The sequence below is a fragment of the Oratosquilla oratoria genome, chromosome 44 (assembly GCF_046742065.1).
Source record: "Oratosquilla oratoria isolate Oo_2021 chromosome 44, ASM4674206v1, whole genome shotgun sequence".
NCBI classification, from domain to species: domain Eukaryota; kingdom Metazoa; phylum Arthropoda; class Malacostraca; order Stomatopoda; family Squillidae; genus Oratosquilla; species Oratosquilla oratoria.
This window is the reverse complement of record NC_134820.1, coordinates 6880343-6892348: the sequence shown is the minus strand read 5'-3', so window position 1 is coordinate 6892348 and position 12006 is coordinate 6880343. Positions and strand designations below refer to the sequence as shown.

The following is a 12006-nucleotide window of genomic DNA, read 5'->3' as shown; positions in this document are numbered from 1 at the left end:
CCTTATTTTCTGTTCTGTAGAGACGAAAGAAGCCCTTTGGGTCTTATCTTGCTTGTCTGTCAACTTTAATTTCGTAGTTACGTTTCGCTGTGCGCGTGTTCTTTTTAACCAGTCTTGCCATATTATATTTAGATCAAAATTGTGTTCCCGGTAAAGCAGTCTTGCCATATTATTATATTTAGATCAAAGTTGTGTTCTAACGTAAATCCTTCTTTTTATTCCGACTTCGATTTTCAGCCTATCCGTTATTTCGGGAGTATTAGTATTGGACCTTATTGTTCAGAGGGGAATAGATTTATTTTGTGAATTCAAAATCAAAGCTGTTAGGTTACTGTATATTTCATCCAGATCGCTAAATGTGCTGTTGACCTCATGCTTGTGAGTGACCTGACTCAAGGTACGCTTATTACCCTCCGTAACCCAACAACTGACTGTGCTAATGGCGTCGTGGCTGACTGTGTATCTTGCTGTCATAGTCCTCTGGGTTGCTCTTGTAAGTGACCAGTTGTCCTAATTTTTTTCCCATCTTATCAAAATTGGCTCTCCTGAAGTCACGTATTAGAACGTTATTCGTACTCTCCAATTATTCCCATATAATATTAAATTTTATTTTTCGATGATCGCTCGAGCCTAGATTATCTCCCGCTTTTACGTTTTTCGTTAGCTCTCATTTTTAGTTAATAGTAAGTTCAGAGTATTCTTTCCCCACGTAGGATCAGTAACCATTTGTTTTGGGAAATTATCTTGTACCACATCTAAAAAAATATATATCTTCCTGATTTCCTACTAAATTTTCCCAGTCAATGTTTCTATAGATAGAATCCCTCATGATCACAACGTTTTTGTACAAGGACACCCTGTGGAGTTCTTGAATCTGACAGAACACAAATCTCCACAGATTGCTGATACAACATTAACGACTGTAATTATCTGTCAACACAGAGATAAAAAAATATATAGTCTAGTTAGAATTTGGCTGATCTTAATCATAGCCATTTATTAGTGTCAGGGCAATTATTCTTATCATGTAATGGATCTTACCTGTTGTTACTGGAGAGTACCCCGCCGCCATCCGGTAGCAGTAAGGGAGAACCAGAGGAACACCGGAACCTAACTGGGGCGTTCTGAAAGTTGGTCATGAGGAGCAGGGGACCCGAATGAAGAACGGCTGCAATGCAAGACAGTGTCTGAGACAAAAAGAAAATCGCGGCCTTTCTTCTGTTTTTCTAAGCTGTGACATCAGCAGCCAGCCATTCCAATCTATTTATAAAATTTTGTCATCATTTTGTCGGTCGTGTATATTTTTTTTCACTTGATTTATTTATCAAGGTTGAAAATAATTTCTAAAGTTAGTGTCCCAAGGCAAGCAAAAAGAGGCGTTTTGGAGTTTCTGCAAAACATATTTCCTCGTGGGAGTGATAACGGACTAAATCGGATTCGAACCAAGGACATTTACAACAAAATAAATGAATGAATAAATAAATAAATAAATAAATAAATAGATAGATAGATATATCAATAGATAAATAACTGAATAAATAAACAAATGAATGAATAAATAAATAAATAGAAATTAATAAAAAATAAATAAACAAACAAATTAATAAATACATGCCACCCGTCACTTACCCCACAACCTTCAGTTTGCCCTTTTATCTTTGCTCCTAGTGGATGAAGGCCTATCCCTTCTCCCCGCCCACTGTCTAGATCAGAAGCAATGCAGCAAGACAAATACCTCCACAGTAGGTCCCGACACCCGAAGTTAGTTCACTTCACCTTTTCGTTATATGGCGACCATACCTTCTCTTCCATTCACGAGTAATTCGAGAAAACAAGGGGAAATCCCCTTGGCCCGCATCAACTTATCCATTCACAGCCACTCTCAACTTACTCTCCTTTCCTTTTTCAATAGATATTCCCCTTTTACCCAAGGCACCCTTCACTCTATACCATCTAATTCATTTTAGTTCTTCCCTTCAAATTCACTCCCTCCACCTCTGCCTCCCACACTCTTTTCCCTAGTCTTTTTTCACCCACTTTTTACATATGCCCAAACAATCCCAGTATTCTCTGATTAACCCAGTTTATCTCCATCCCTTGCCACATATGATCCTATATACTTAAAGTTATCTACTTCTATCCTCTCAAGATATACCTCCAACTTACTGTCACCTTCTCCCCTTATACATCTCATCACGTTACTTTTCTCTATATTCGCTTTTAATATTCTCCTTCCATGTACCCTCCCAAACTACAACACTGCCTCCTTCTGATCCCTCCACAATTGCAGTGTTATCAGTAAACAACAACTAGTTCACCTCCCACTTCTAATTAACCCAGTTTACTTCCATAGCCACTACTCCATTCCTTTCCACATGAGACCCTATATATTAAAATTATCTACTTCTATCCTCTCTCCTTCAAGATATACTTCCAACTTACTATCACCTTCTCCCCTTATACATCTCATCACGTTACTTTTCTCTATATTCGCTTTTAATTTTTTCCTTTCACGTACCCTCCCAAACTCCAACACTGCCTCCCTCTGACCCACCCACAATTGCAGTGTTATCAGTAAACAACAACTAGTTTACCTCCCACTTCCCCCCACTCTCACTAATCTCTGCCCATCACACATGCATTTATCTCCCATACCATCCTATCCACGTGCACGTTCAAAAACAATAGTGACACTATACAACTCTGATGCAGCCCCTTCACTTTAAACCACTCACTCATTATTCCCAACCCTAACTTAAGCTCTACTACAGATATATAAAAATCTGATTACCCTTAACGATATTCCCCTAAACCCACAAATCTACAACACATCAAAAAATTACTTTCTGTTGACCCTATCATATGGTTTCTTCAGATTAATATAAATCCAAAAAAATTTCCTTACCTTTAACAAAAAAAAAAAACATTCTCACATATCTGCCTTACTACCAAAGAAAAATATCCACGCACCCTCTTCCTTTCCCAAAACTCTCACTATTCTTCCCGAAGTACTCACTCTAGTCCCCTCCTAATACCCTTAATAAGAACCCTCTCATCTACCTTTCCAACTATTTCCTTATCTTTTGTAAAGTGAAGCTACTATACAAGCACTCCTCCAATCCTCTGGAACATTCTCCTTCCTTAGGCACAAATTAAACAACCTCACTAGTCAATCCATTAAAACAATTCCTCCCCTCCTTAAACACTCATCAAACCCAGGCGCCTTGCCTGCTATTGAAACATTTAAGTATTCTTTGTATTCTCGTTTTTTTTTCTTTTAATCCTGTAATTTTTCCCATTACAATAATTTTCCTAGCATCTCCCACTGTCGCTATCACTCGCTCCCTAACCTTCCACACATTTAGTGATTCTCTGAAATACTCTTCCCATCTTCACCTTACCGCCTTTACTTCCATTAACATCTGTCCATATGCATCCTTTACCTTGTAATGGTATCTTACCATTATATATAATATTTACGTACTGCATAGTAGCATTGTACAGCTATTATTGTGTATTATACTTGCGAATTATTCAATTGTGTCTTGTGTTTCTCCATTGCATAATTGTCATAGATTCTGTTGTATATTAATTTTATTATTATCATTGTATTATTTAATTACGATTCTGTGTGCCTTTGTAAGAAGAACCAAGCGAGTCGTGTATGTTTCCCGTGTCGACTCAACGCTTGGCGTCCAGTTGTTACTCCGCTTCCTTTTTGTGCGCATGCATTCGTCATTGTAGGGCTTTATCTTGTTGCGATTAATATAATTATCTAATGATTCCTATTATTTAATTTGGCCACCCTACTACAACCTGGTTCTTTCTACCTGACTCAACTCACCCCATTCTCTTCACTTCCCTTTCAAACACCTTTTTCTTTATTCATTTATTTTTACTCTGTATCAAACTCCTATCCCAATTTGCATCTGCCCTGCTCGGCTCTTTGCCTCCCTCAACTTGCGTTTTCCCTTTCCTCTTTTCTTCTTGTACCTCTCATATGCTTCCTTCGATCTACTTTGCAACTAACTCACATACGCTCACTACTTCTCTTGTACCACCGGTTTTACCTCTTCGTGCCACCATTTGCTATTTCGTCATCCTCTCCATACCACATACTATATTTGCGCACTTCATCACCTCATCCTGGAAATGAACCCATTCTTCTTCTATTCCTATTTTCTCTTTATCCCTCACCACCTCCCACGTTTATTTTTTTTTTTTTTTCCTTTTATCCTTCTCATGTAATTTTACTCTCAGCACTCCTCTACTTTCCTACTTTTCCCCCTGCTCTATTTTTCTCCATTTTTAATTTCCATTCTACAAATGTATGTATAATATATATATATATATATATATATATATATATATATATATGTATATGTATATATATATATATATATATATATATATATATATATATATATATATATATAAAACACCCCCACTCCCCTGAAAACAGAACGTGTAGAACTCTTGAAATCCTCCCTTTGGGTACCACTACATAGTCCATTAATGCCCTATTAACTACCCCTCCCTCCACTACCCTTCCCCACGTATAATTATGTTTGACTTTATATCTAAACACCGTGTTTGCTACCATCAACCCTGTTTCTAAACACATCTTTACCTGGCACCACAAACTTCCCTACTACTCCGTCTATAGGCTCACCTCCTACTCTGGATTGAGATTTCCAACACTACTATATTTGCATTTCTCCCAAAAAGCTCTATACATTCACATATATCAATTCAAAATCCCTCCGCTTCCTCCTCACTTTTTTCATTGCCAGGGCCCTGTGAATTCACAAAAACCCATATTACCCACCCCAATTTCTCCTTTGCCCACAGTTTCTTAGAAGACACCTCTCTCTACTCCACCACAAATTTTCCTATCTTTTCACTTATCAGGAGAGCCACTCTCTCCTTCACTCACCCACTCATTACTTTCGACACTCTACCAATCTCACCACTTCCTTTCAACTTCGTTTCACTCAACGCTAACATATTAACTTTTTCCATACAAACAAACTGCTAATCTCTTCCCACTCGCTTTCATCTGTACCGCAATCACGCATACTTAATGACCCAGAAACTAGGATTTTAGTTGGAGTCCCCCTCCCAGACCCTCTTATACCCTGACATTTTGTAGGATGAAGGTACAGAGAGCAGGATCCCTGGTCCCATCATTCCGTACCATTTAGTCACCTTTTACGACACGCATGGGAAATACGGTGCCAGAATTCTTCCCCAGCCCCACCACAGGGAAATCCAGAAGCGGTGGATTTATAGAAGTAGGAAAGAGCAGGATCACGGGAAGAGCATAAAAAAGGGACAGATATAATACAAAAATTATTATTATTATTTTACAAATGGAATATTCTAAACTCTAACACAGTCGAATAATGTGTGGCTCTAGTCCATATGAATGTTCCAAAGCTGACCCTAAAGTATTGACTGTACGTTATCATGGAGTCAATATCCCAGTAAATGAATGAATGGGTAAATCTATAAATAAATAAATAAATAAAAGAATGAATAAATAGATACACCTATTGGTTAATTGATTAACTAATCACTTGATTAACCAACTGATGAATAGATAGATCAATGAATAAAAGTAAATATGTAAATAGATAAAAAATAAATAATTAATTGATTAATCAACTGATCAATAGATAAATCAATGAATAAAAACAAATATGTAAATAGATAAAAAAAAAAAATTAATCAAGATATAAACTAAAGTGGTGGACTGAGATTTCTAGGCACAAGAGCAGCTCTTTTGAAACATGAATCTGAAGACCGGTAAGGAGCTTCTCGTGCGGAAATATATATTTCTAGAGGACCCCAGGTTTCATCTAAATAAAGATTAAAAGGTTATATTTACCAGGAGGCGCTAAGCTGCGAACAAAACCGTTCCCCTGTGTGCATGTGTGTGTGTGGGAGGGAGGGGGGGCAGTGACAGTCACTCGTAGCTACTAGGTATCGAATTGGCAATGTGCCAAACTATTCTCCTGTATGCATTCTAATAAAACCATAATTGGCCCCAACCCTTTTTTATGCACAAGGCCGAGAAATGCCTCGTTCTTCGCCTCTAAGAAGCGCTGAGGTACACCCCACCCTATATTCAATGAATCTGTGTTTCTTTGCTTCTTAGTAATCTACTAATGGGTGTTCTCTTCCTCCTCACCTATACAAACAGCCAGGAGGTGCGGAACCTGCCACCTGCCCAGACCCAGTTGGTTCACGATGTCATCGTAGCCCTGTGGACGGCAAGAGGTGCTGGAAAATGTGCTGCTGGACTCCATGGCGATAGTTACTTCTTGTGGGTCTCCTCGGAGCTGCCAACAAATGAAAAATGCATGTGAAAAGAGGAACAGTAGAAACCTTTAGCTTTGTGTTACACAGATTGTACACATTTGCCCCGAAACAACTTGCACGTGCCACAGATAGGGCGGCATGTTGAAGTCTGAGAAGACGAAGATCTCTTAGTTCTTAGGCGCCACATGTTACTCCATTACTTCCTGACTTTGTACAGTCGCTTGCTCAAGTCCAGGAATGATGTCACGGTGCCAAGGAGACCTTGTCACCCGTTGTGTGTATGTTCTCTATAACCCTAACTAGTCAATCAATCTGTTGACCCAGGTCTCTCTTGTAGAGATACACGATCTCCAAGTAACCGGCAACAGCCACCGGATTAGACTAAATATCGTTCATAGAAAAAATAATGTGTTGTTGTTTGTGTCGTTAGTGCATTTGGTTCAATTTGCACTATGGCTAGGCTTATTCTATGTCGTATTGTCTTAAAGCTAGATGGTGACCTGAATGCAGCATTGCCTTTGGTGGTTGGTGCTTGAGTGGTTTTATTTTGTGGTCTGGTTGAGCATTTGTTTTTATATGGATGTATTGCGAGGGGCTGGCGGTAGGCTGTCGTAGATGTCTGAATGTTGCTGCCCTTTTTTCGGTCAGTTGTGATGGTGTAGTGGTTCTATTGTATTCCTTGCTAGTTAAGGTAGGTGGGCAGTTTTGTTTTTATTCTTTCTGCGATCACTCTTCCAATAAGTTTAGACAAGGTGGGTAGTAATGTGATTGGCCTGTAGAATTCTGGGTTCTTTGGTGGTTTGATTAGTATTAAGATGGGAATCATATGTGATATATTCAAGACTGTTGGATATATATGTGTACATATATATATATATATATATATATATATATATATATATATATATATATATATATATATATATATATATATATAATATATATATATATATATAAAAATACATATATATATATATATATATATATATATAAAAACACACCAGTCTATATATATATATATATATATATATATATATATATACATACACATATATCAGTGGGTAAACGTTTGGTTGTTTTTGGTCATAGGTGGATGTTCGAAATCTTGTCTGGCCTCTCTGCATGTTTTTTTTTTTTTTTTTTTTTTTTTTTATTTTAAAAAGGTGGGGGTGATTTGTTTGTCTGGTTTCATCTTGCACATTGTTTTATTCTTTTCCTATTTCCTGAAATTGTGGGTTTCAAACTTGTTTTGAAGAAGTGCTTATCGTTGTTGCACTACTGTTTTGGTGATGAGATTATCCCTTGACTTGCGCTCCGTGGGTGTGGGAGGGTGTGGGTGTAAGGAGTATTTCTTACTCTATTTGTTAATTCTATTTATTCCACATCCTAAATCACTAGCCTGAAAATATTTTCAAACAAATAAACACATACACACATACACGCATGTAAACATATATATATATATAAATATATGTATATATATATATATTATATATATATATATATATATATATATATATATATATATATATGTACAACATTGAATGGGTCCCAGTGATTAGAGATACATTTTAACAACCACAATGCACTCTAATTCTAAGCCATCAAAGGCCAGCATGCTGAAATTTAAGATCCTTGATAGCCTAGTTGGAAAGTCACTGTCGCATTTGTCATGAGGATGGCGGGTTCGAGTCCTGGGCAGTACCACATTTCAATTTCAGCATGCTGGCCTTTGATGGCTTAGAATTAAAGTGCATTGTGGTTGTTAAATATATATATATATATATATATATATATATATATATATATATATATATATATATATATATCTGGACTTTGCGAACGCTGTTGATACCGCCCCGCACGAAAGACTGTTTGCTAAATTAGCTTCACACGAAATAAGTGGTAGCCTATTAAATTGGACTAGTAACCGGTTAAACGATCGTAAACAGAGAGTTGTTCTAAATGGCAAAACTTCTAGATGGAAGAATATTACGAGTGGAGTTCCTCGGGGGCCATTTCTATTCATAGTATTTATAAATTATGTATACAACGGACTGAAATTTATTGTTTCTAAATTTGCTGATGATATAAAAATGTGCGGAATAGCAAATGATCGCACAAACTAATTAAATATTAAAGAAGTTTAGATAAACTACAGCAATGATCTGAAAAGTGGCTAATGAAATTAAACCCAAGTAAATGTAACGTTATCCACATAGGTAAAAATAACAATAAGTAACAATTATAAGTTAGTTGGAAATTCGTTGACAAAAGTGGATAGTGAAAAGGATCTCTGTGAATTATCAGGAATGGCCTCAGAGAAAGCAAATAAGATTCCAGGACTGATAACAAGATCTTTTGATTTTAAAAGTTCATTTATCATCAACAAGACATTGACTGATTGGAAAAAGTAATCTGATTTTATATATTTCATTTACAAAGGATTGCAAAGGATTACAAAGGCGGAGCATGCCGACAGGAGACCTTTTGGTCCATATCTAGGTCGGATGCGAAAAAAATCATAATAATAGAATAATGATAATAAAAAAAAAATATGAAAATGTATGCAACAAACAAAATACATAAATAAATGCATAGGTATAGTTGATATTTACATTATTTCTTTTCAGGTTGTGTCCCTAATATTAGGAATGAAAGGAGGTTACACTAAACACCCATGTTTTCTCTATCTGTGGGACAGCCAAGCAGATGACATACACTACGAGTATAGTGATTAGCCCTCTAGAGAAACACTCAAATCTGGCTCACACAATGTGATTGTTAACCGACCGGTCAACCCTCATAAATTTTTTCTGCCACCTCTCCATTTAAAACTTGGATTGATGAAGAATTTTGTCAAGACCATCAATAAAGGAAGTCCAGCATTTGCTTTTATAAGGCAGACGTTTCCACAAGTCAGTGATGCAAAATTAAAGGTAGGTATTTTCGATGGCTCTCATATTAGAAGCCTAATGAAGGATGAACAGTTCGATAAAGTAATGAGTGAAGCAGAGAGGAATGCATGGCAAGCCTTCAAATCCGTTATGAACAATGTATATGTATATGTATATGTATATGTATATGTATATGTATGTGTATATGTATATGTATATGCACATATATAATTGTTCCGACAGTTTGAATGAATTATATAGGATTCGAACACTAGCCCCTTTAGGGCTATAGAGAGTAAGATCCCTAGTCCTATCCCCGTCCTTTTTTTTTTTTTTTTTTTTTTTTTTTTTTTTTTTTTTTTTTTTTTTTTTTTTTTTTTTTTTTTTTTTTTTTTTTTTTTTTTTTTTTTTTTTTTTTTTTTTTTCGTTTACGACTCAAGTGTGAACACTCGGCAACAGTATTTTTCTCCCCTACCACAAAGTTCGGCGAAAAAAGGAAATGAATATTCAGAGAAGTGGTACAGGACAGTATTAAGAGTGGAGAGGACAGCATAATAGAGGGATAGTTGCAGTATAATAGAGTAGCGTAATTTCTCTATGAATAGAGATTTCCTCTATCACAGACAAAAAATGTGTGGCTCTAGTCCTTGGGGCGCCCCACATAGACCCTAAAGTAACAGCTGCATGCTACTTAGCAGCTTTTAACGCCACAATAATATGCATCCAATACCCCCTGACGGGGAGAAAAATGGGAGATAAACCAGTTGTTCTTTCCTGACGACACTGCACTCGTAGCAGGATCAGAAAGGGGATTAAGGAAGTTAGTGGCGGTGTTTGGGAAGGTATGCAAAAGTTTGGAGTTGAAGATAAATGTGGCTAAAGGTAAGGTGACGAGATGTACAAGGGAAGAGTATAGCGGCAAATTAGAAATTGATATTAAGGGAGAGAGATTGAAGGAAGTGGATAGTTTTAGATACTAGGGTGCGAATGTGACGGGAAAGGGAGGAATGGAGGCGGAGGTAGAATGTACATTGAGAGAAGCAAGTAAATGCCTTGGGTAATTAAAAAGTGTAATGAGAAACAGACATTTGGGAATGATGCTAAAAGATTGTATGAAGAAGTGATTGTGCCGACAGCACTGTATGAGGCAGAAACATGGGATATACAGTAAGAGAGGAAGAAAGAATTTAGATGTGCTTGAGGTGAAATGCCCAAGGTGTTACTAGGATAGAGTGAGAATGAGGAGGTGAGGAGGAGTACGGGTGTGGAAATGGAGTTGGGAGATAGGGTTAATGAAAAAGTATTGGGATGATTTGGACACATGGATAGAAAGAGTGATGAAAGATTAGTAAAAGAGATGTGGAAGGCAGAGGTGGATGGAGTGAACATGAGGGGATGAAATGGGTGGATAGAGTAAAAGGGGCTTTGGGAAAGAGGTGAATGTCTGTTGAGGAAGGAAGGGGGAAGACAGAAGATTGGGGTGAATGGAGGATGGTTGTGTATGGATGATACTGTGATACAGGGAAGGAGTGGGTGGGGGATGGGGGGTGAGGGAGTATGTGTGAACGATATTTCGTCGCAGCCCGAAGGGATTTCTCCCCGTCTTCTCTTTTTGTGCATGAGGGGACGGAGAGCGGAGGGGTTGCCGATTAAATGAAGCGGCTTCCTGTGGATGCGCTGTGTCTTTTTACATTGCTTCTGACCCAGAGCAGTGAGCGAGATGCAGGGATGACCCGTCATCCAGGAGGAACCAAGAAAAGAGGGAGGGGTGGTGAATAGGAGTGGAGTATGTGGGGAGGAAATGGATTGGAGTGAATTTTTAAGCCTTTGACTTTGGCTACTTTGTAAGATGAAAAAATCCGTTGCGTGTATGTATGTATATATAAATATATATACATATATATATATATATACATATATATATACATATATATTATATACATTATATATATATATACATATATATATAAATATATATATATATAATATATATATATATATACATATATATATATATATATATTCATACATTCATACTACTCGTATCCTATCCGAGAGTTGACACCTTGACGTGGTGGATAGGCTTGAGAATCTTAATGATTACAAAAGCTATGTCGATAGAGAGGAAATCTCTGCAGGGTCACCCATATCGAACAGATTTTGTAAGAAAGATCAGACAAAGAGCAGCTCACACAAACAGTCCCAGGACCCACTGCTAACTGACACATCCCTGATACATGGGGTACCGTCATAATGACGGCGTGGACCATTGGGCACCCTATAGATATATGGGGCTTCACTGAATATAATGAATAAGGTGCCACCAGAGAAATATCTCACCAGAAACTAGTTGGCAGGGAGGTGAGATTACTGTCAAAAGCCTTTCATACCAAACATGAACAACGCAAACAAAACAAAACCGAGCGTTCCTGTTGGATCATCGTCTCCTAAAGGTCCAACCGCATTGCCTCGTGTGCTTACGGGCAGTGTGCCACCGAATGTAAGCACTGTCCAAGCAAATCTAAGCCTTAGACATTAAAGAGAATGAAGAAAATGAAGATATATACCTACAACGCAAGAACTCTCTCAGAAGACCACAGGCTGGAGAGTTTAATGGAAGAATTAGACAATATTAAGGGGGACATCGTAGGACCGAGCGAAATCCGAAGAACGGAAGAAAAGCTGGGGGAAAATCACCAAATGCAGTTGAAACTGGAGTATCATAGTCCCAGTGTTGCAACAACTGGAGGACTTACGTGCAATATACATGCACGGGCGAGCTCCA

At 37.5% G+C, this 12006-nt stretch overlaps 1 protein-coding gene across 1 annotated transcript in view; it reads right to left on the bottom strand.

The window, feature by feature from the left end:
* LOC143022209 (organic cation transporter protein-like) overlaps positions 1-12006 on the bottom strand; it is a 46918-nt gene that overhangs the window by 34561 nt on the left and 351 nt on the right. The window contains exons 2-3 of the mRNA XM_076180317.1: positions 6194-6344; positions 1042-1168 (exon numbers count right to left, since the gene is read on the bottom strand). Coding sequence (XP_076036432.1) covers positions 1042-1168; positions 6194-6311 — 245 coding nt within the window. The 5' untranslated portion in view covers positions 6312-6344. The remainder of the gene's footprint in view (positions 1-1041; positions 1169-6193; positions 6345-12006) is intronic.